General features: G+C 40.0%; 2 protein-coding genes and 1 long non-coding RNA gene across 3 annotated transcripts; 1 reads left to right on the top strand and 2 right to left on the bottom strand.

The window, feature by feature from the left end:
- Positions 1-8,481: 8,481 nt before the first annotated feature.
- LOC137725779 (PHD finger protein At1g33420-like) lies at positions 8,482-11,539 on the top strand. Its single transcript, XM_068464564.1, has 4 exons — positions 8,482-9,247; positions 9,365-9,695; positions 9,812-10,426; positions 10,517-11,539. The coding sequence occupies exons 1-4, from the start codon at positions 8,929-8,931 to the stop codon at positions 11,247-11,249; spliced, it is 1,998 nt and encodes a 665-aa protein (XP_068320665.1). The 5' UTR covers positions 8,482-8,928; the 3' UTR covers positions 11,250-11,539.
- Positions 11,540-11,693: 154 nt separating this feature from the next.
- On the bottom strand, positions 11,694-14,164 carry LOC137725781 (uncharacterized). Its single transcript, XR_011067543.1, has 3 exons — positions 14,041-14,164; positions 13,370-13,672; positions 11,694-11,840 (listed from the first exon to the last, which is right to left on the bottom strand). It is a non-coding gene; the product is annotated as an uncharacterized lncRNA (long non-coding RNA).
- A 1-nt stretch (position 14,165) lies between these two features.
- Positions 14,166-16,192, bottom strand: LOC137725780 (vacuolar protein sorting-associated protein 9A-like; the record flags this gene model as incomplete). Its single annotated transcript, XM_068464565.1, has 4 exons — positions 15,858-16,192; positions 15,631-15,776; positions 15,221-15,393; positions 14,166-14,207 (listed from the first exon to the last, which is right to left on the bottom strand). Coding segments are annotated over exons 1-4 (405 nt in total), but the record flags the coding sequence as incomplete, so codon positions are not given.
- Between the last annotated feature and the right edge of the window lie 4,641 nt (positions 16,193-20,833).

Here is a 20,833-nt window from a genome sequence, read left to right as displayed (position 1 = left end):
TCTTCTCCAAAATTTGTTTGATTTCTCGGTTAGACACCTCGGCTTGGCCATTTGTTTGAGGATGGTAAGGTGTGGAGACCTTATGGTTGACATGGTACTTTCTTAGCAACGCCTCAATGGTCCAATTGCAAAAGTGAGACCCTCCATCACTTATGATTACTCTCGGCATTCCAAACCTAGCAAAAATGTTAGTTTTCACGAAATCTGCAACCACCTTAGAATCGTTAGTACGGGTGGCTTTTGCTTCCACCCATTTAGAAACATAATCAACGGCTAGCAAGATATAAGTGAAACCATAAGATGGAGGGAAAGGGCCCATGAAATCAATGCCCCAAACATCAAAAATTTCAACATTAAAGATAGGGGTTTGCGGCATTTGGTCCTTGGTACCTATGTTACCCATTCGTTGGCAACGATCACAAGACATACAAAAGGTTCTAGCATCCCTAAATATAGTCGGCCAATAAAAACCACACTCTAGAACCTTGAGGGCAGTGCGTTGTGTGCCAAAATGACCACCACATGCATATGTGTGACAAAAGCTTAGAATTGAGTGAAATTCAGAATCATGCACACATCTACGTACAATTTGATCTGAGCAATACTTCCACAAATAAGGGTCATCCCAAACATAGAAACGTGCATCATTTTTAAGCTTATCACGTTGGTGCTTGTTTAGTTCATTTGGAAATTGTTTAGCCACCAAGTAATTCACTAAATCTGCATACCATGGTTCACTTACCTCAATGGATAGCAGCTGCTCATCGGGGAAAGTTTCAGGGATAGGTACGGCATGTTCATGCTCCTCGTGGATCATTCGGCTTAAATGGTCAGCCACTACATTCTCGCTTCCTTTCTTATCCCGGATTTCAATATCAAATTCTTGAAGAAGAAGAATCCAACGGATAAGCCTCGGCTTTGCTTCCTTTTTCGTGAGCAAGTACCTCAAAGCTGCATGATCAGAATAAACGATTACTTTAGTACCAATTAAATATGAACGGAATTTATCTAAAGCAAAAACCACAGCTAGAAGTTCTTTTTCCGTCGTGGAGTAGTTCAATTGGGCATCATTAAGAGTCCGAGAGGCATAGTATATGACATGCGGCCGCTTGTCTCTTCTTTGTCCTAGAACAGCTCCTAATGCATAGTCGGATGCATCGCACATGAGCTCGAACGGAAGGCTCCAATCTGGAGGTACAATAATGGGGGCCGAGACTAGCTTCTCCTTGAGTTGGTTAAATGCCGAATTACACTCTTCATCAAACTTGAATGGCACATCTTTTTGAAGCAATCGGCAAAGAGGGTTGGACATCTTGGAGAAGTCCTTGATAAAACGCCTATAGAACCCTGCATGGCCAAGAAACGAACGTACCTCTCTAACCGAAGTAGGAGAGGGTAAGTGACGTACAAGGTCTATTTTCGATTTATCTACTTCAATTCCTTTTTCTGAAACAATATGTCCTAAAACTATACCTTGTTTCACCATAAAGTGACATTTCTCCCAATTCAAGACAAGGTTAGTTTCAACACATCGTTTCAAAATTAAGGTCAGATTATCCAAGCAATTATCAAATGAACTCCCAAATACACTGAAATCATCCATGAAAACCTCAATGATCTTTTCAACAAAATCGGAAAATATACTTACCATACACCTTTGGAAAGTGGCCGGTGCGTTGCATAAGCCAAATGGCATGCGACGATAAGCAAATGTTCCAAAGGGACATGTGAATGTGGTCTTCTCTTGATCATCCGGGGCTATCACAATTTGGTTATATCCAGAGTATCCATCAAGAAAACAGTAAAAAGCATGACCGGCTAACCTTTCGAGCATCTGGTCGATGAATGGCAAAGGAAAGTGATCTTTCCTAGTCATGGCATTTAGCTTCCGGTAATCGATACATACTCGCCATCCAGTCTGAATGCGTGTAGGCACGAGCTCATTCTCATCATTCTTGATAACAGTTACTCCGGACTTCTTGGGAACGACTTGAACTGGAGAGACCCAACGGCTATCGGAGATAGGGTAGATCACTCCGCAATCCAAAAGCTTGATTATTTCCTTCTTCACCACTTCCATCATCGAAGGGTTGAGACGGCGTTGAGCCTCTCGGGATGGCTTAGTCCCCTCCTCAAGAAGTATACGGTGCATGCATGTGGTAGGGCTTATTCCTTTAATGTCGGCCAAAGTCCACCCTATGGCCGTTTTGTGCTCTCGCAGCACCCTCACAAGCTTCTCCTCCTCCATTGCCGTGAGACTTGATGAAATGATGACGGGCAATGTTTCGCCTTCTCCCAAAAACACATACTTCAAATGGTCCGGCAACGGCTTAAGTTCAAGCGATGGTGCCTGAACAACAGAAGGTAGCATCTTAGTGGAAACTGAATTTGAAAGTGAGAGTGGAACCTTACCATATTGTTGTGGCAATGACTCAAGGGCTGCCACAACCTCAATTATTTCTTCACTAGAACCCATGGCAAAGAATTCCTCCTCCTTGCCGTGGCCTTGCATTGGCCAAAATCCTTCATTTTTGCGCTCTATGGCCTTAGTGATGGTTGTTTCCAGGGCGTCCTCGTTCAATTCTTCAAGGTATACCTGCGCCAAAGAATCGATAACATCAATGGAAAAACAAGAATGGTCATCAACGGGATATCTCATAGTTTCAGAAATATTAAAATCAATCACTTCCCCATCGAATTCCATTGTTAAAGTGCCTTTAAACACGTCTATCTTAGTTCGGGCCGTCTTCATGAATGGCCTCCCAAGAAGAATCGGCAAGGATGAAGCATGGGTGGTTTCCTCCATTTCAAGGACATAGAAATCCGCCGGGAAGATCAAATCATTCACCTGCACTAAGACATCTTCCAATACGCCCTTTGGATAGGCATTAGATCTATCGGCCAACTGAATAATCACACCATCATTTTTCAATTCACCAAGGTTCATTGAAGCATAAATAGAGTATGGCATGACGTTAATTGAAGCTCCTAAGTCTAACATAGCATGTTCGAACTTAGTTTGACCAATAATACAAGGGATTGTAAAGCTACCTGGATCTTTGCACTTTGGTGGTAACTTTCTTTGTAAAACAGCGGAAACGTTCTCACTTACCCTTACTACCTCTTTATGTGACGCCCTCTTCCTTGTAGTGCATAATTCCTTCAAGAACTTAGCGTATTTGGGCACTTGCTTTATGGCATCTAGGACCGGGATATTGACTTGAACTTTTCGAAAGGTCTCTAGAATGTCCTTCTCGGCTTCTTCCTTCTTTGATTGTGCAAATCTGCGAGGGAAAGGAACATTGGGCAGATTAGTGTTCGAAATCAGAACATTTGGGACAACATTACCTGAGATGGACGGATGGGAAGGTTTAGATGGTTGCGGCTTGGGTGGTGCTACACTCGCCGTGGGGTCGGATTGCTCATCTTCCTTGTTTTGGGCAGATTCATGTGCTTTGCTTCCCGCTTCTTTTCCACTTCTTAGGGTGATAGCTTTTGCAGATTCGAAGCCACCCTTTGGATTGACCACCGTAGTGCTTGGTAACTTACCATTCTCACGAAATTGTCCCAAAAATTCGGCCATTTGTCCCATTTGTTTCTTTAGTTCATTCACCTCCTTTGCTTGGGTCTGCATTCCCTGCGCCATTGTGGTTAATAATTGATATGTTTTATCATCATTCATAGACGTACCTGAGTTGGTTTGGGATGATTGTGCTTGAGGAGGTGGTTGTGGTGCCATTGGCCTTGGAAAGAAACCTGGAGGTTGTCGGAATCCACTTTGTTGGGCATGTTGTTGTGCATCTCTCCATCTGAAATTTGGGTGATCTCTCCAACCTGGATTATATGTGTTAGAATATGGATCGTTCCTTGGTTGGTTTTGATTCCCATAGCCTATGGCATTGGCAGATTCCCACCCTCCGTTCTCAATTAATTGAGGGCATGTCTCGGATGGATGCCCTTGAATGGAGCATACACCACAGATTGTAGCTCCTTGCGCTTTGGGGCCCTCCACAAACTGCGACAACATAGATGTAAGGTTAGCCATTTGGGATTGTAATTCGGAAATAGAACTTACCTCATTTACATGATGTGGCCGTGGGGCGTCTCTCTGCCCAACACCTTCATATTGTTGTGCATTTAGAGCACGGTTTGCAATTAGGGTCTTGGCTGCCATAGGTGTTTTGTCCACCAATGCATCTCCCGCCGAAGCATCGAGCATTTGCCTTTCAATGGGAAGAAGGCCCTCATAGAAGTATTGAAGGAGAAGCTCCTCCTTCATTTGATGTTGAGGACATGATGCAACAAGGGCTTTAAAACGCTCGTAGTATGCCGGAAAAGATTCTCCTTGACTTTGTTGGATTCCGCTAATTTTCTTCCTTAAGAGAATGACTTTTGAAGTAGGGAAGAACTTCTCTAAGAACGCTCTCTTCATGCTCTCCCAAGAAGTAACGGTCCCAGGTGCTAATTCATAAAGCCAATCCTTAGCCTTTTCCACAAGAGAGAATGGAAAAGCCTTTATCATCAGAATGTTCCCATCAACATTTATGGGTGTCATGCTCGAACAAACAACCTCGAACTCCTTGAGATGCTTGTTGGGATCTTCCATGGAAAGCCCATGGTATTTCGGAATGTGGTTCGATTGTCCATGGCCATGGTTGGTACTTCTTCTTTAACCCAATCTGGGGCTTCCTCTTCTACTTCAGGTTCGGGACCAGGAGGATTAGACTCTTGCAATTTCTTGTTCCTTCTCAAAGTTCTCTTGAAATCACCGTCAAAGTCGGAGATATGCTCACGAACAGGTTGTGAGCTACGGGTCATAAACTAGTACCTACACACAAAAGTAAACAAGATAAATAACCAACTTAATAGACACGGCACAAAAACAAAACACATACACACGGTGCAAAAAAAAAAAAAATTAAAAAAAAAAATTAAAACAAAACAGAAACTAAACAATTTAAATAAGACTCAAGATAAGGGATTAGCAAATTTGCCAATCCCCGGCAACGGCGCCAAAATTTGATGCGAGAATTATACGCACACAAACTAAACCCTATTTGTGACAATTGTAGTAATGATGTAAGTAGGGATCGTTCTAACCGGGGATTAACTAGGGATGCTAAACACTTGACTCAATTAAATAAAACTAACTTTTAAAACACTAAGACAAGCTAAAAGACTCAAAACAAGTTCAAAAGACTCCAAATACTTAAAAACATAAAATAAGACAAATCAAATGATTAAGACTTAACAAAATAGGGGGGGATTGTGGTTGGACGAGATTAAACTAAACGGACAGATTATAATTTAAAACAGATAGTAAAGATGAATGTGATGAAAATATGGATGATGGAATAGCTAAGGGGTTTTTCTCCACACATGTTACACTTGCATACAAGATTGATTTTCGGTTGGTCTTTCGATAAATTATGAAACTCAATGCTCCAAGTTAATTAGGTCCGCTTAAATTAACTTTCAGATTTCCCTAGATTCGTTGGATTGAATGGAATACGCATTACAACCAAATTATTCTTAATCAAAGTCCCTAACCATGGAATACGCATGATAGAGACATTCAACAAAGATCATTAAGTTCAACGGAAATCATAAACATTGACGAGGCATTCGTTACTATGGAATACGCATGAAACTTATGCCAAGAATTCGCTTAACGCGATTGTTTATAAGCAACCTCCACTACTTGTGAATATAAGTTCGTAACTATTAGGTGAAACTCACTTATATTCTAGCGTTATATTCATTCAAACGGTTAAACAAATTGAATCCACAACTTATGAAATTCCAACCAAAAGTAATCAATTCATATTGCAAGCATAAACATGTATTTTGAATCACCCCCTAGCTAAAGGGGGGTTTAGTTCCTCATAACTTTGAAATCAAAGAAACACCTAAACATTCCAACAACTCAAACTTGAATTGTATGAACGTTTAGGCACTCTTCTCTTCCATTACAAAACAAAGAAAATTGAATTCAAACATTGAAATCAAAGAAACACCTAAACATTCCAACAACTCAAACTTGAATTGTATGAACGTTTAGGCACTCTTTTCTTCCTCGTTGTTGTGACACAAGGTCTAAGGTGAGCTTTGGGGATTATGTGAAGTGTTTTGGAGGGATGGGAAGTGGTTGGATAGTGGCTGAAATGGAGGATAAAAACTGCACAGATTGGAAGGGGATTTGCGGCACAAGGGTTGTGTTTGTGTTGTGTGAAGTGTATGAAATGAGATGTGTTTTGAATGGGGGGTGAATGAATGAATGCTAGGGTATTTATAGGAGTAGTGGAGGGAACATAGGGCTGTTTGTTTAAGGTGTTTGTGGCTGCAATGATGAAGAGTTAGAGCTGGAAATGAAAAGGGAAAGCTGGAATGTGGAATGGTGCCCACGGCAAAGTGTTTTGGTGCATGTGTTGGCTGTTTTGTTTGTTGGTTAAAGCTTGTGTTTGCATGTGAATGTTGTTTGTGTGAAGTGTGTGTGAATGCATGTGAATTAAAGAGTGAATGGTGGCTGAAATAATGATGGAAAACAGCTAGGAGAAGTATGGAATGCATGTGAAATGTAAAGGGAAAAACTGGAAATGGCTAGGAAGGTCACGGCATAGACTTGTTTGTTTGATGATGATGCATGTGATGGGTGGGAACAAAGGGGGAAACATGGCACAAGGGTGCTTGAGTGAATGATTGAATGTGCATGTGGATTAAAGAATGAGTGGTGGTGTAATGATGAAGTGAATGCATGTGAAGATGCTAATAAATAATGCATGTAGGGTTAGGAAATAAAATCATAACTTAAAGGGGGATGATTAAAGGGTGTTGAAAGGTTTTGCATGGCTTTGAAGTGATTGTGGATTGGGCTAGAGTTTAAGTACATGAAATGGACCCAAATTGCTCATCCTTGCATGGCAAGGAATGGTGTTTGTGTTAAGCCCATGGCAAGGTGTTATGTGATTGGGTTAGGGCCATTGTTTTGTGTCTTCAAGTGCATACAAGGCCTTCAATTTCATCCAACACTTGGGCTCCAAGTATAAGCTATCCATCCTTAGCCCAATAGTGCTCCAAAACACTCCACAATGCATCATTTCGTCAAACACGTCTTATTATCCTGAAAACACACAAAAGAAGCATAAAGGACTAAAATAACGAGAGAAACATAACGTAAATGCACGAGAACAAGCCATTTAAGTCGCATGAATATGCTCCTATCACCTGCTTCTATCAAGGTTTCCGGAACGGCTGGGCCTGCGGATCTAAGCCACAGCTTGGATGACTCGACGAGAATGTGAAGCTCTGCCTATTCTTACTTCGTCATCTCTCCTTCTACGCTCATCATCCCCTTCCCTCTCATTTTTTGCCCCCTGGTGATTGAACATTCCTTCTGATTGGTTAAACAATTCTTCCTCTTCCTAATCGAGTTCCTACATCATCCTTGAGGAAGAAGAAGACATTGTAAGAAAGAAGCAGAAACTATGAATAATGATACAGATTTTTGTGAAGAAGGAAGCAGAAACTATGAATAATGATAGAGATCTTGAGAAAATTGGTGTGAGATTTGTGAGGATGGATGGTGGATTATATAGAGGATTCAGAAAGGATTAGGTTGTACATAATGCCACGTGGCATGCTGTCATTCGTTAAAAATCTGATGGAAATCTATCCTCAAATATTGTAAACAGATTATGACACGTGGCGCAACGTGATTGGTTAATAATCTTATCAGAAAGCCATCACCAATAATTGTATTTTCGGATAACGACACGTGACATAACGAGTAGGATTAAAAAATTTATCGGAAATCCATCCCCAAATATTGTCTTTTCGGATTTTATGACAAGTGGTGCAACGACAACGATTAAAAATCTTATCCGAAATTACAAATAAAATTATTTTGTATTATTTAATAATACTTCGGATAATGACACGTGGCGCAACGAGAACGATTAAAGATCTTATCCGAAATTACAATTAAAATTATTTTGTATTATTTTATAAATAAAAAAATACTAATATTTTATTGCCTAATGCCAGAGCTATTGAAGTGTAACAGTGGAGATGCAAATGCTATTGCCAGAGCTATTACTGTTCATTAAGGGCAGTTACTGTTCATAAGGTGGATTGAATAGTGCATAGCCTGGGGGAAGGGCTCCAACGCTGAAGTTGCTCTTACAATGATGAAAATACATTGAGATTTTGCATGACGTCCTGAGTTAGAACTTCGTCAGTGAGGATAATCTAACATCTAATCTAATAAAAATTTATCATTTGACAAAAAAAAAAAATAATAATTATAGACAATATTTTCTCATTTAATCCTAATTTAATAAAAATAATACCATTAACACTTTCATTTTGTTTTTTCTAATGAGTTGAATAAAATTAATAAATAAATAAATAAAAATAAGAGTGCGATCAGCACAAGAATGAGAAGAAAGAAAAGTAGAAATGTAGAAAAGTGGGGATGAAAAAAGAAACAGAAAACAAAAGAAAAATCAGGAACCGCCTTTCGAAACCTTACTAATTCTAAAATTTAAGATTATTTTCTTTTATTTAATATAAATAAAAGTAAAAAGCAAAGGAAGCGACCCAGTCAAATCAAACATCCAAGATTCAGAATTCAGTTGCTCTTCTGCTCTTGTTTTAATTTAATCTAAATTCTTAAAAATACTAGTGCGACTTGCCTCGATTCGATTCGATTCGATTCGTCTCGTCTCGCCTCGCCTCGCCTCCTACCTCCTACCTCCAATCTTGTTAATATAATTTTTTATTTTTTATTAAAGATGTTTATTTGAATCTGTGAATCTCTCTGTGTGGAACTCAGTGAACAAGGTTTTCGAATTTTAAGGCACCAAACACCAAATCACTCACAAAATTAAACAAACAAACAAAAAACCAAACTACGAAGCCAGATCTACCATGGTCATCAACGACAGACCTTCCAAGCGCGCCAGGAGGAGGGTCACCGCCGATCTCCCCGACTTTTTCACCTTCCCCTTCCCCCAAAACCACGAGGTCGAGCCCCTGCCCTTCCGCGACAGCGTTCGCCGCTTCCTCATACGCCACGCGCATGTCACGTGCCCATCCTCCTCGCTGTTCCCTTCCCTGGTGACGTCGCAGATCTCGCTCCGGCTCGGGCATCCGGGCGACCCGACCGCCGTGCTTCCCTTGGACGTGGTGGAGGAGGACGTCACCCGCTCCAGACGATCCGTCTACTGCGACCAGTGCCGAGTCGTTGGTGAGTCCACTCACCCACTCTCGTTCTCTCTCTGTTATTGATTAATTTATTAATTAATAATTCTGTTTAGGATAATGTTTTACTTAACGTTGGTTTGGCAAAAATACAAACACGAAGGTTGGAGTGGGCATCCGGTGTGCAAGAAGCGGTACCACTTCATAATAAGAAGAGGGGCTGAGAGCGGTGAGAATGAACAGATGCAGAGCAGCGGCGGCAGCAAGTGGTGCAACTCTATTAGTGCCACCACCACGACGGCGGAAATGGATGCTGTGGAAGAGTGGGCGTATATTCAGCTTCATGACAACACCCACCTCCTCCACGCCGTCATTCACTCCAATGGCTTCGCCCACCTTCTCACCCTCAACGGTAGACAAGGCGGCTCCGCCATTCTCTCTGGCCGTCATATTTTGGACTTTTGGGATAGGCTATGTCTAGCCCTCTCCGTCAGGTCCTTAATTCTTTCCTTTTACTTTGTTATATTATTCTGCAAATTACGTTTGATTTGGAGATCAATGGGAAACTGAATTGCATTACTTGTGTTGAATTTGGAATTACATTCGACAGGAAGGTTAGTGTGATGGATCTGTCAAAGAAGTACGGGATGGAGTACCGAATGCTGCACGCTGTCACCAGCGGCCGTTCTTGGTATGGCAATTGGGGTTATGAATTTGGTGCTGGGAGCTATGCTCTCACTCAACATTCTTACCAAAAGGCAGTGGATACCCTGTCCAGCTTGCCTCTTGACCCTTTTCTATTCCAACCAAGGAAACCCCGGACTCGCCTCCAGTCTGTTATTGCCTTTTACCAATCTTTATCCAATATCCAACTCCTAACAATCAAGGATCTTTTTACGTTTATGTTGAGTCTCATCCATAGAGCCCGTGTGCATACATCATCTAACAAGAAACCCGAGCAGCAGTACCCTTCCAATGCTTTATGTGCATGGACGGTCAATGATGTCGAACATGTGCAGCAAGCTATGATCAAGCTGCTGCTTGCAGCAGTTGGTACCGGTGGGGTTAGCTGGGTGTCAAAACGAGCTCTCAGGGGTGCATTGTACAAGAATTCCTCTCTGGAGCTTCTTGATTACTGCCTTAAACACCTAGGAGGGAAGTTGGCACCCAATGGTATGGTAGTTAAGGCCCGATTTAGTCCTGCTTCAGTTGACGTAGAATACAGGTAATTAGAGACCATCATTGTTTGGTTCAGTTGCTTTTGTCAACTTAATACATTCTTTGAGTGTTGTCCTGACATTAATTATGGTAACAGGCTTGAGTCATCAAGTGTTCAAAATGTTGATGGATCTGAGTCGGATTTGAATTTTCCATCAGAAGAGCAAATCCTTTGTGACCTCAAATTTTTATATGATTCCATTCTCCACCCTGACACCATGCTAAGTTATACACCCCAAGTGATGAGGGAACGCATTATCGATGCAGCAACTAAGCTTCTTGATTGCAAGCAATTCGTGAAGGACTATAAGCCTTACAAAATGGCAGAGGAAAGCTCCTTTGGGATTCACCTCTGGTGTCATGTAGCGCTTTCAGACGAGTCCAAAGATGATTTTGTCCTGCCTCCGGAACTCATTGTCTTGCCCTTGAGTGCGACAGTCGCTGACCTTAAAAGGGAAGCCACCACAGCATTTCAGGAAGTATATGCCATGTTTAAGTGGTTTGAAGTAGAGGAATTGCTTGGATATGGCTCCATAAAGGATTCATTTACAGTAAAACTTCTGCTTGGATCATGTGGCTCAATTCCATTGAAAGGGAGATGCCTTGCTAAACATGGGCTGAACCGTTTCCGGATGGAGAGAGGAATTGAAAGCTGGACCGTTGATTGCACATGTGGGGCCAAGGATGACGACGGGGAGAGGATGTTGGCTTGTGATACATGTGGTGTTTGGCAGCACACCAGGTGTGCCGGGATTCATAGCTCTGATGAGATGCCTGCAAAGTTTGTTTGCATGAGATGCGTGAGCCAAGAAAGCCCAAAACACCCATGAACAAGCCAAGGGAGTTAGCAAGAGTGTTTCTCCAACTCGGCTTGCGGAGCAAAGCAACTGACGGTCCCAGCGTGGCATCTGACGTGAACATGGCATTCGGTGTTGGTTGATTTGCAATTGTAACCTTCTGTACAGTTAACATTCGCTAGTTTTTGGATGGGGGCAGGTTTTTTGTCGTCTTAGCAGTTCCTTGCATGGCAGTTCCTTGTGAACTTGCCTCATCGTGAACCTTTTATTGAGAAAATTTCTCTGTAAATAGCTGAATGGAGAAAGAAAAGGCTATTTATTCATTGTGTGCCTTGCAAAACTTTGTTTGTCGTGATTTTGAAAAAGGTAACTGATCTTGAAAGTTGCCCCTTCATCCTCTTTGATCAGAATTCTTATCTGATTCCTCCGACTCTGTCAACACTACATTTCTGGCTTCTAAACCAGTGGCATGGGGTTCAGTCCTTGAAAAAGAAAGGTTTCCAACAGCCGCACAGAGACTCGTGTACTTGGTAACCACTTCCTTATACGCGCTTAGCAGTCTTTCGACGTCTCCAACTGTCAAATCTCCAGCCTCTTTGTCCACACAAGGGTCATTTGATGAACCTGTAGTTTTCAGCAGAATGTTTAAATCATGGTCGAGAGTCTGGAAGGGTAACTAGCAGAAACAAAATAACAAAGTATATAAACTCAACGGATAAACATAATTTCACAATGGTGGATGCATTTCTCTGTTACGTATGGATTTATGGATTGGAATATGACACCAACCTAAAAATATACGGTCCAAAGCTCCAATTATTCGAGCATACAAAAGCAAAAATAAAGCATGCGGCAGTGACGAAGTCAGAAATTCTGTCAAGGAGGGTCAAATCAAATTATGATAAATTGACCTATAAATGAAACTTGCTTCAGAAAAGATCACAAGTATCAACTTAATTAGCATAAAAATACTCCCAAGTTTCCAGCCTTGGTATCGTTATGATTTAATTAATTAACATTATAGCAAATGATGCTTTCCAACAATGGCAGAAAGCAATCATGCCTATGCATTTTGGTGCAAATTCGAATAAAAGTAACTGGATATGAGTACGAGGACAAGAAATTTAATATCTTTTATTTGATTAAGAGGCAAAGAATGATATTATGAAATTATGTATTGGACCCTCAACTATGAGCAAATTACATTTGTGAGGAAGGTCAAACTATAACTATAAAAGCCAAGCTAAATGAATATAGCACATATAAATACAACATTTCCAAATTGTGAGAAGGGTCAGGGTCATATGACCCTCCTAGGTTTTAACTGGCTCCGCCAGTGGCAAGTGATATATTATTTTGTTGTTTGCACACCGTTATACATTGAAATTCATCTAACCCAATCCAATCCAATGCAGCAAACAAAGCCAAACTAATATTGGATTACCAAGATAAGGAATCAAGGTTGTGAATGAATCACAAGTTGAAATAGATATCCTCATTCAATTACATACTTTATGCAACGAAGGTAGATCATTGATTAGTCATGCCTCATGAACGTAACTCTTCCCTTCTAGCTTGGTAGGATTGGAATGGATTAGTTCCCTACATAACTAATCCATCTTCTAACTTCAACTTGGGCAAGATTTTCAAGTTGATATTCATTTTCTTGCTTCAACATACATAGAATCTAGTGAATTATGCAAACCAACCCAGTCCAATCCAAAACGAGGCCTTAAAGTTATCAGGCAGTGTTGATTAATGCAAACACCTCAAAATTAAGGACTGACGAAAATGTAACATTTATGGTGCGTTTGGATGAGGAACTTTAAAGTTCCATGGATCTAAGGGCAAATTTTTTAGGAATTTAAATAGAGAGACTTCAAAATAACTAAATGCAATACATTTGAGACAACTTTCGAATGGCTCCTTGAAAGGTGTCATTTGGAAGTCTTTTGTTTAGCGTCTTTGTAGTGCATTTGTAGTGTTTTAGTAGTAGCTTTGTATTGCTCTAGCAGTTAATTGGTAGTGCTTCTTCTCATGCATTTTTAACAATTGAGTCTCAAGTTCCTTGAGACTTTAAAAGTTCCTGAAGACTTTGAAAGTTCCTCATCCAAACATAGGGTTAGGAAAATGAGTTATAGTTTGAACCTTACCGCTTCTTCCTTTATAATGTGATGCCGCTGATGAACCAGGATCTGTCTGGCCTTGTGAGGTTGTCATTTCTTCCAAAGTGTGCGTGGTGCCCTTTTCTGTAGCATTATTGTCAATCTTGCAGCTTGCATACTCTTTTCAAATTCAATTTCATCAATAGAAATAGATTTAGCATTTAACTCAAAAATAAATGTTTTGGCCAAGTCAAGATTGGTGAAGTAATAAGCCAGTTCCGACACAAGTTTTGTCTGCCTTCGATATAACTGAATAAATTTGAGGTTGGAATGCAACTGTGGAGGATTGACCTGTTAGTGCAAAGCTGAAAGAGTTAGTAAATAGTGATGTAGCATATGGAAATCAAGCTTTACAGCTAACACAGCACTTCTTATAAAACATGAAAATGATTGATCAACAACTAGCATCAAATAAAATATCTTACTTAGATAACACAAAACGACTATGAACACCAATTGACACCTTATGACCAACTAAAACACTCTGATGATGCTGACAAGGCAATCAATAGTAAGGAAAAAAAATTAACATTTAACACACTCCAGAACCAAACAAATGAGGTAATAAAACCAAATATCTTTAGGCATGTACGATGTGACCTCACACTGTTAAAATCTGAAAAATTAAAACTGGCACGATTGACAGAATGGCTTATTACCAAGGGAAGCTTGCCTTGATCATGACATATATAAGGACAGGAAGGAAGTCATCAGCTCCTGCTAATACATGATTCTCTGACATTGATGCATTCAGCAACAGATTGTTAATGACTTTGCAACAATGGGCTTTGAAGGCATTGATTTTCCGCAATTCTTTTTCTGCAAGCTGAGTAGAAAAGAGAGAAGTTGTGGCTAGTCCTTGGTTCTTACAAGGAATAAGTACAACATTTTTATATCAAATAAAAACAATTTACAACTCTAAATTGATAATAAAAGGAAAATAGAGAAGCTGAGTAATGCAGTTATAAAAGATAACAATCTAGTTCTCTGGATGACCATTCATCTTCATAAAACCAATCCATTCAAGGGGTGAAGGATACTATCCAATATTCTCTGCAATAATTCCTACCAAAGAATTTCTTTTCAGATTATTTATTATCTCTCAAACCACACATTCACCTCCAAAGGAAAACAAAAGGAAAGAGCAGAAGCAGAAATTCCTTTTATGATCAATATCGCAAATGGCTGAAATCAAAAGGCGCTGTTAGGATTTAAAAAGTGTGACTGCATAGATATGTATATATACATGTATTTAGCTTGAGTTTTCAAGTCTGATGCTATGCACATTCTTTCATATGTTAGTTTCGTTGTGTATCAGGCAGGGCAACAAGGCTGTTGTTTGGTGCACATAATTAATAAAGAATTAGAGCAGCTCTGCTGGAAAATGAATTGCAATTGAGGACTACTAATCCTAAGAAAATGTGTCTGCTGAAGTCACAATCACTCAAGTTCAAAATACATGATGAATACATTCAGTCCTGAGCTGGGAACGAAAATTACGAAACTAAACCTGATTCAGTATTCCAAGGAAATATAATCATTGAGATAAAAGTGAAAATGTGAGCCTAATTGACATGTCTTTTATGGTTGATTTACTTATTTAAGAACAACCAAGTATTTAGCTGGAAGTCATCACCTTCAAATTAATATAATGACCTCTACTACAGCGCTTGGTAAAACAGAGATAATAGAATAACCTTGTAACTATGAATACTAAATCTAAAATGACAAACAATATACAGAACATTGTATTAGCATAACTAAATGGAACTAAATAAGCACTAAGAAGGAATGCAGTGCCAGCAGTTCCAACAATCAGTGCAAATGCAGCACACACACCAGCCCTGAAGCTTCGTTGCGCAGAACTACTGGAATATCCAGATGCTCAGGCTTCAAGAAGGTCTGCAGCAAGTGTATTTTGTGCGAGGTTTCAAGGTCAATCTTTGCATCCTCGGGTGAAGAAGCAAAGGTCCGGGAAAACAACTTTGTCATGACATATTTCTCCAAACCCTGCAGTAGCCATAGGCAGACACACTCCAAACTCAATATTCCACATGTTAAAATGATAATTTGGTTGTACATTCTACATTGTCTTCCCTTAATTTGTTAACCAAAAGGGATGCGATGTAAGGAGAAACTGATTATTGGGTGAAGCGAATTTTGAAATTCTTAAGAAGACCAATATAGACCGAACCAAATTCGTCCACCGTGTTTGAATTGAAACAAACAAGGAGCGAGTTACAGTATCTCCATTGCACAATTGACTTCCTCATCAGTGGCACCTGCCCACAAAGGATGATCCCTAATAATATCTTCCATCTTTGCGTAGAATTCCTGAACCTTTTTGCCATCACTTTCAGGGTTGGCCGCGTAAAACGACAAGGAAACGATAAAACTGAAACAAATATAAAACCAAACAATTTAAATGGTGATTCGATTCGATTCCATTGATTAGGGTTTAAGTTTCAGGCAGTACCTTTTGATAGATCGGACGAGATCGAGGGAAGCAGGGTATCGCATTCGATCGAGAAAGTCGTAGAAAATAGCGGATGAGGAGGATGAGGATGAAGAGGACGAGGATCCCTCCGTTCTCTCTTTTGGCAATGGACCAATTCAGTTTCAGAGGAGCACTGCCGCCAAAAAAACCACCGCCGCCGCCGCCATCACTCTCTGTCTCGAGAATTTGAACAAGAAGAAGAACAAGGAGGAGGAGCAGCATAGTCTTTAACAGCGTATTAGATTAGCGGTTGATACGACCAACCACCGTTGAAGGAGAGAGAATTGAGAACTAGGAAGAATGTTAGGTTTGGCTGGCACGTGACGCACACACTTTTACTTGCGGTTAAATGTTAAATACTACCTTTTCTTTCGGTTTCTTTCGCTAAGAGCAATTCCACTGGAGGTGGACTTGCCCAGCACCCAGTCCAAAACATGGTCTGGCACCTTGTCCAAACCCTCCAGACCGCAAAACAGCTTGGCATCCAGTCTAAGCCAAGCAGCAGGCCAGCCCATTTCAGACAAACCCAGAAGCCGGTCCAGAAGGCTGGCGCGTGCACAACACTCGCGACTGGGCGCGAGTAGGAGACAGCGTTGCAGGCGGCAGGGCCCGCGTCTTAGGCCCACTTGTGTTCCAACAGATGAGGGCTACGTGGCCCTCCTCAGAGTTGTTGGATTTCCAACGGCTAGTTTTTGTAGGCCGTTGGATTTCCAACGGTAAAAAAAATTTAAATTTGACTTTTAAAATGGATCGTCCGATTACAGATCAACGGTCCACGTTTTTTTCACCAAAAATAAAATTTAAAAAAAAAAAAAAAAGGCCCAACGGTCAGAATTTTGACCGTTGGCCACGTGGCAGTTGGTTGGCTGTTGGATTTGATTATTTTTCAAATCCAACGGTCCATATTAATTACAACATTAAAATTTATTAAAAATTAATTAAAATTTGTGAAATTTTTTTTTAAAAAATACAAAAAAAATTTAAAAATTTAATTTTTTTTTCTATAAATACCTAACCCACATCTTCCACCTTACACCACATTTCAATATTTTCAAAACTTTCGATACTTTCTACAGTTGAATATTTTATACACTTTGAGAGAAAAAAATGACTTCGTGGAAGCTCATTGAAGATGTTACATTGTGTGAATGTTGGGTTCACACTAATCATGACCCGATTACGGGTAATGAGATGGATAAGCGAGAAATGTGGAGTAAAATTATGAAATCGTTTTGCGATGTATATGGAAAAGATGCCAGATCTAGTCAAGGTCTTCAAGGTCGTTGGAAAAAACTCAACGCATCCTTTACTTGTTGGAAAAACACCATCTCTCATACTTTTGGTAATCTGCGTAGTGGGACAAGTTTAGCGAATCAGGTAACAATATTTTTATTTATTTATATGCATTCCACCCACATCAATATTTTAATTTATTTAATTTCTTATGCAATTTCTATGTAATTTCTTATGTAATTTATATGCATTCCACGCCCATCAATATTTTAATTTATTTATTTGTGTTACACCTGTATTTTTTAATACTATCTTATCCCACATTTTTATAGACACTACAAGCACAAGCATTCTACAATGCAAAGAACCGTAACAAGTCATTCAACAAATGGGAATGTTGGCAAATTGTCAAAGATTGCCCTAGATACAAAATTGTGGCAACCGGTCCAGAAGTTGTCATGCACGGTATGGGTCTACACAGTTTGCCAGAAGCAGACACGGCCGAACAAGAAGCCAACACATTTGAAGACACAGAAGGGACGCCTAAAGAAGTGCCAGAGACCCAACCGACTCGTCAGTCCCTTAGGCCTCAAGGTAAAAAGGCATCAAAGAAAAAAGGTAGTTCTTCCAAAAATGACTACACTAAATATATGGAGTAACTTGCTCGCCAAGGTGAACTGAACATGGCATGGGAAAAGGCTAGAGATGAGGAAAAAGCTATTGTTATGGCAGCAATAATAGTAGCTACTGAGGCTCGTGATGCGGCGGCTGAGAGACAAAGAGAAATAGTTAATCGAGAGAACGAGATGATTAGAGAAGCACTTCATCGAGAGAATGAGATGCTTAGAGAAGAAAGGATGGCTCAAGCAGATCGTGACACTATGAACAAGTCTCTAGTAGGACTGTCTCCGAATTCAAAATATTTTTGGACATCAGAAAAAAGAGATGTCGTGCGAATGAGGCGTGCAAGAGATGCCGAAACAAGTCAAGGGGGTTCCAGCTACAGAAATCCAAGCAACCAAGATCCTAGCACCACATATCCTAACTCCACAGACTTTGTATAATTTCGTATTTATTTGTACTACTTTATTTAATTTGTTATGTAATTTCTTAACATTTTTAGAACTTTATTTAATTTCTTATTTATTTTTAGAACTTTAATTAATTTCTTATGTAATTTTTGTACTTTATTTAAATATTTGAATAAGATTACATAAACTCACCAAATAAACATTTAAAAAAAAAACACCAAATAAAATTACATAACCTCACCATATAAACTTAAAAAAAAAAAAAAAAAAAAAAACACACTAAATAAGATTACTTAAAAAACAATACACTTTATTCTTCAACCACAAGCCTTATTTTAATTATCTTCGCCTTCGTGCAATCCCCACTGGTGGTTAATCAAGTCATTCTGGCGGGTTATGTGCCAGTATGGCTTTTGCAATGAAGTGTACCACTGAACGATCAATTCATTGTAACGTCCATCCCGTTCCAACGGCTCGTGTTGCACAGGATCTTCGGTCCGGTCATGAGCATAGTAGATTTGTATTCTTGAGTTGTTCATCGGATCCGGCTCGTATTCATCGACGACATCATAATCATACTTGTCTTCAACAATCATGTTGTGGAGAATAATACACGTCATCATGATAGATCGAAGAGCCTCGACATCAAACATTCTAGCTGCAGCCCTGACAATCGCCCAACGAGCTTGCAGGATACCAAAACAACGCTCGACATCCTTCCTACACTCTTCTTAACACTTTGCGAAGTGTTTCTCTTTTTCACTCTGCGGATGTGGCACTGTTTTGACAAATGTTGACCACCTTGGGTAAATACCATCTGCAAGTTAGTATGGTCCCTCGTATTTATTACCATTAACCCAATATGTGCATCTCGGCCCATTTCCTTGTAGCAGTTCGTCAAACACTGGAGATTGGACAAGGACATTTAGGTCATTCTGAGCTCCTGGAACACCAAAAAAAGCATGCCAAATCCATGTATCAAAAGAAGCCACCGCTTCCAAAATGATGCTTTTGGCTCCTTTTCTGTCGCCATAAGCTCCTTGCCACGCACTTGGACAGTTTTTCCATGTCCAGTGCATGCAGTCGATGCTTCCAATCATGCTAGGGAAACCTCGCATCTCACCCTTCCTCAGAAGCCTTCGCATGTCCCTTGGCGTGGGTTTTCGAAGGTACTCATTGGTGTAGAGGGCTTCAATTGCAGAGCAAAACCGCATCAGGGACTCCAGAACTGTTGTTTTTCCCATCCTTGCGATCTCATCCACTTGATTTGTAGATGCTCCATATGCAAGCATTCGCAAGGCAGCCGTAATTTTTTGCTCAGGAAGAAGACCTAGAACATGAAAAGCATCCTCTTTTTGCACAAAATATGGATCATGGTTGCAAACAGCACTCATGATTTTATCGAACAAACTTCGTTGCATTCTAAAACGACGTCTAAAAACATGATCAGGGAAAACACTGTTAGGAATAATGAAATTGCAAACCTTGATGGATCAATGTTAAACAGCAATATGCAGGATTGAAATATGATTCAATCCTGGTTCTTCACACTAAAAATTAAATCACAACAAAATGAGAAAATAAACAAAGACAAAGTATTTGTACGAAATCTCGCACGAGGAAAAAACCCTCCACACAAGAGAGAAAAACCTCAAGGCACACAGCCAATTTCACTAAGAAAAACGCAAGGACTTATACAAGACTCAATTGATACTTTCTTACACCATAACATAAGCTTGATCAAATACTCTTGTCTTGTCGAACACGTCCTCTTCACCTTCTCTTGGATGAACACCGATTCACGCAGGTTGATGATCTTCCTCACAAGTGAAGCTTACACAAAGTTCCATGATGAATGAATGAATGATATGTTATGCTCTCAGATTATCACCCCGATAAAACTAAGAACCTAACTACCTTTAGTTTCTCCCCCTTGACCTTATAAAACAATCTCCCAATTTGATTAGCGTGCAAAAGGTCTCCATTTAAACCACCAGCGCAACCCTTTATATACTAGGTTACAATTAACCCTAATAAACAAATAGATTGGCCCTATTTAAACCTCTTCCTTATTTAAGACTCTTTTCTGATTTGAATAGAACCCTAGAGTCCCACACCTAATCAATCTTTAATAGGGAAAACAAATCCTAAATGAATGCAAATGATTCTTACCAGAAAAAAACTTTGCCTTGCAATCTTGGTCAATCAGGCTCCTCATTTAACGCAGACTCCAACCTTTGCAAGTTACAAAAAAATCCTAAGACTAGGAATAATCAACTTACAGACTCTTTACATTTGCTAGGAAATAGCCAAACTTAAATACACTTTCAATCTCCCCCTTTGGCATTTCCTAGACAAAATCCCCAATAAAAAATAACAACCGTGCCAGAGAACTTCATTTATCTGCACATGCACGAAATACCGGTGAAGCACAAAAGATAGTATTCTTCCCCAGAATCTAACAACCAATAACTACTCCCCCTTTTTGTCAAGGGAAATCCAAATATAGACGAAAATAACCAAGCAAGAGAGATCAAATGCAGCGGATCAGAAATCACATAGCGAAGGTATGCCATGCCAAGAAGTAGTAGTTCAAATTGCCAGTAAGTAGATAAAGAGAGAGATATGCATGAGATAAAAAATAGAATGCCAATCCCAAAGTGCAGTACCAGTTCCTCTTAGGCACAGCAT

Source organism: Pyrus communis, chromosome 2, assembly GCF_963583255.1.
Source record: "Pyrus communis chromosome 2, drPyrComm1.1, whole genome shotgun sequence".
Taxonomy (NCBI): Eukaryota; Viridiplantae; Streptophyta; class Magnoliopsida; order Rosales; family Rosaceae; genus Pyrus; species Pyrus communis.
Note: the sequence above shows the minus strand (reverse complement) of the source record. Positions and strands in the feature narration are given on the sequence as shown.

Bases quoted from the DNA above. Each gene is read 5' to 3' on its own strand.
- LOC137725779 (XM_068464564.1), top strand. From the start codon at position 8,929: ATGGTCATCAACGACAGACCTTCCAAGCGCGCCAGGAGGAGGGTCACC. The intron at 9,248-9,364 runs GTGAGTCCACTC...ACAAACACGAAG, and splicing joins CGACCAGTGCCGAGTCGTTG to GTTGGAGTGGGCATCCGGTG. The intron at 10,427-10,516 runs GTAATTAGAGAC...TTATGGTAACAG, and splicing joins TCAGTTGACGTAGAATACAG to GCTTGAGTCATCAAGTGTTC.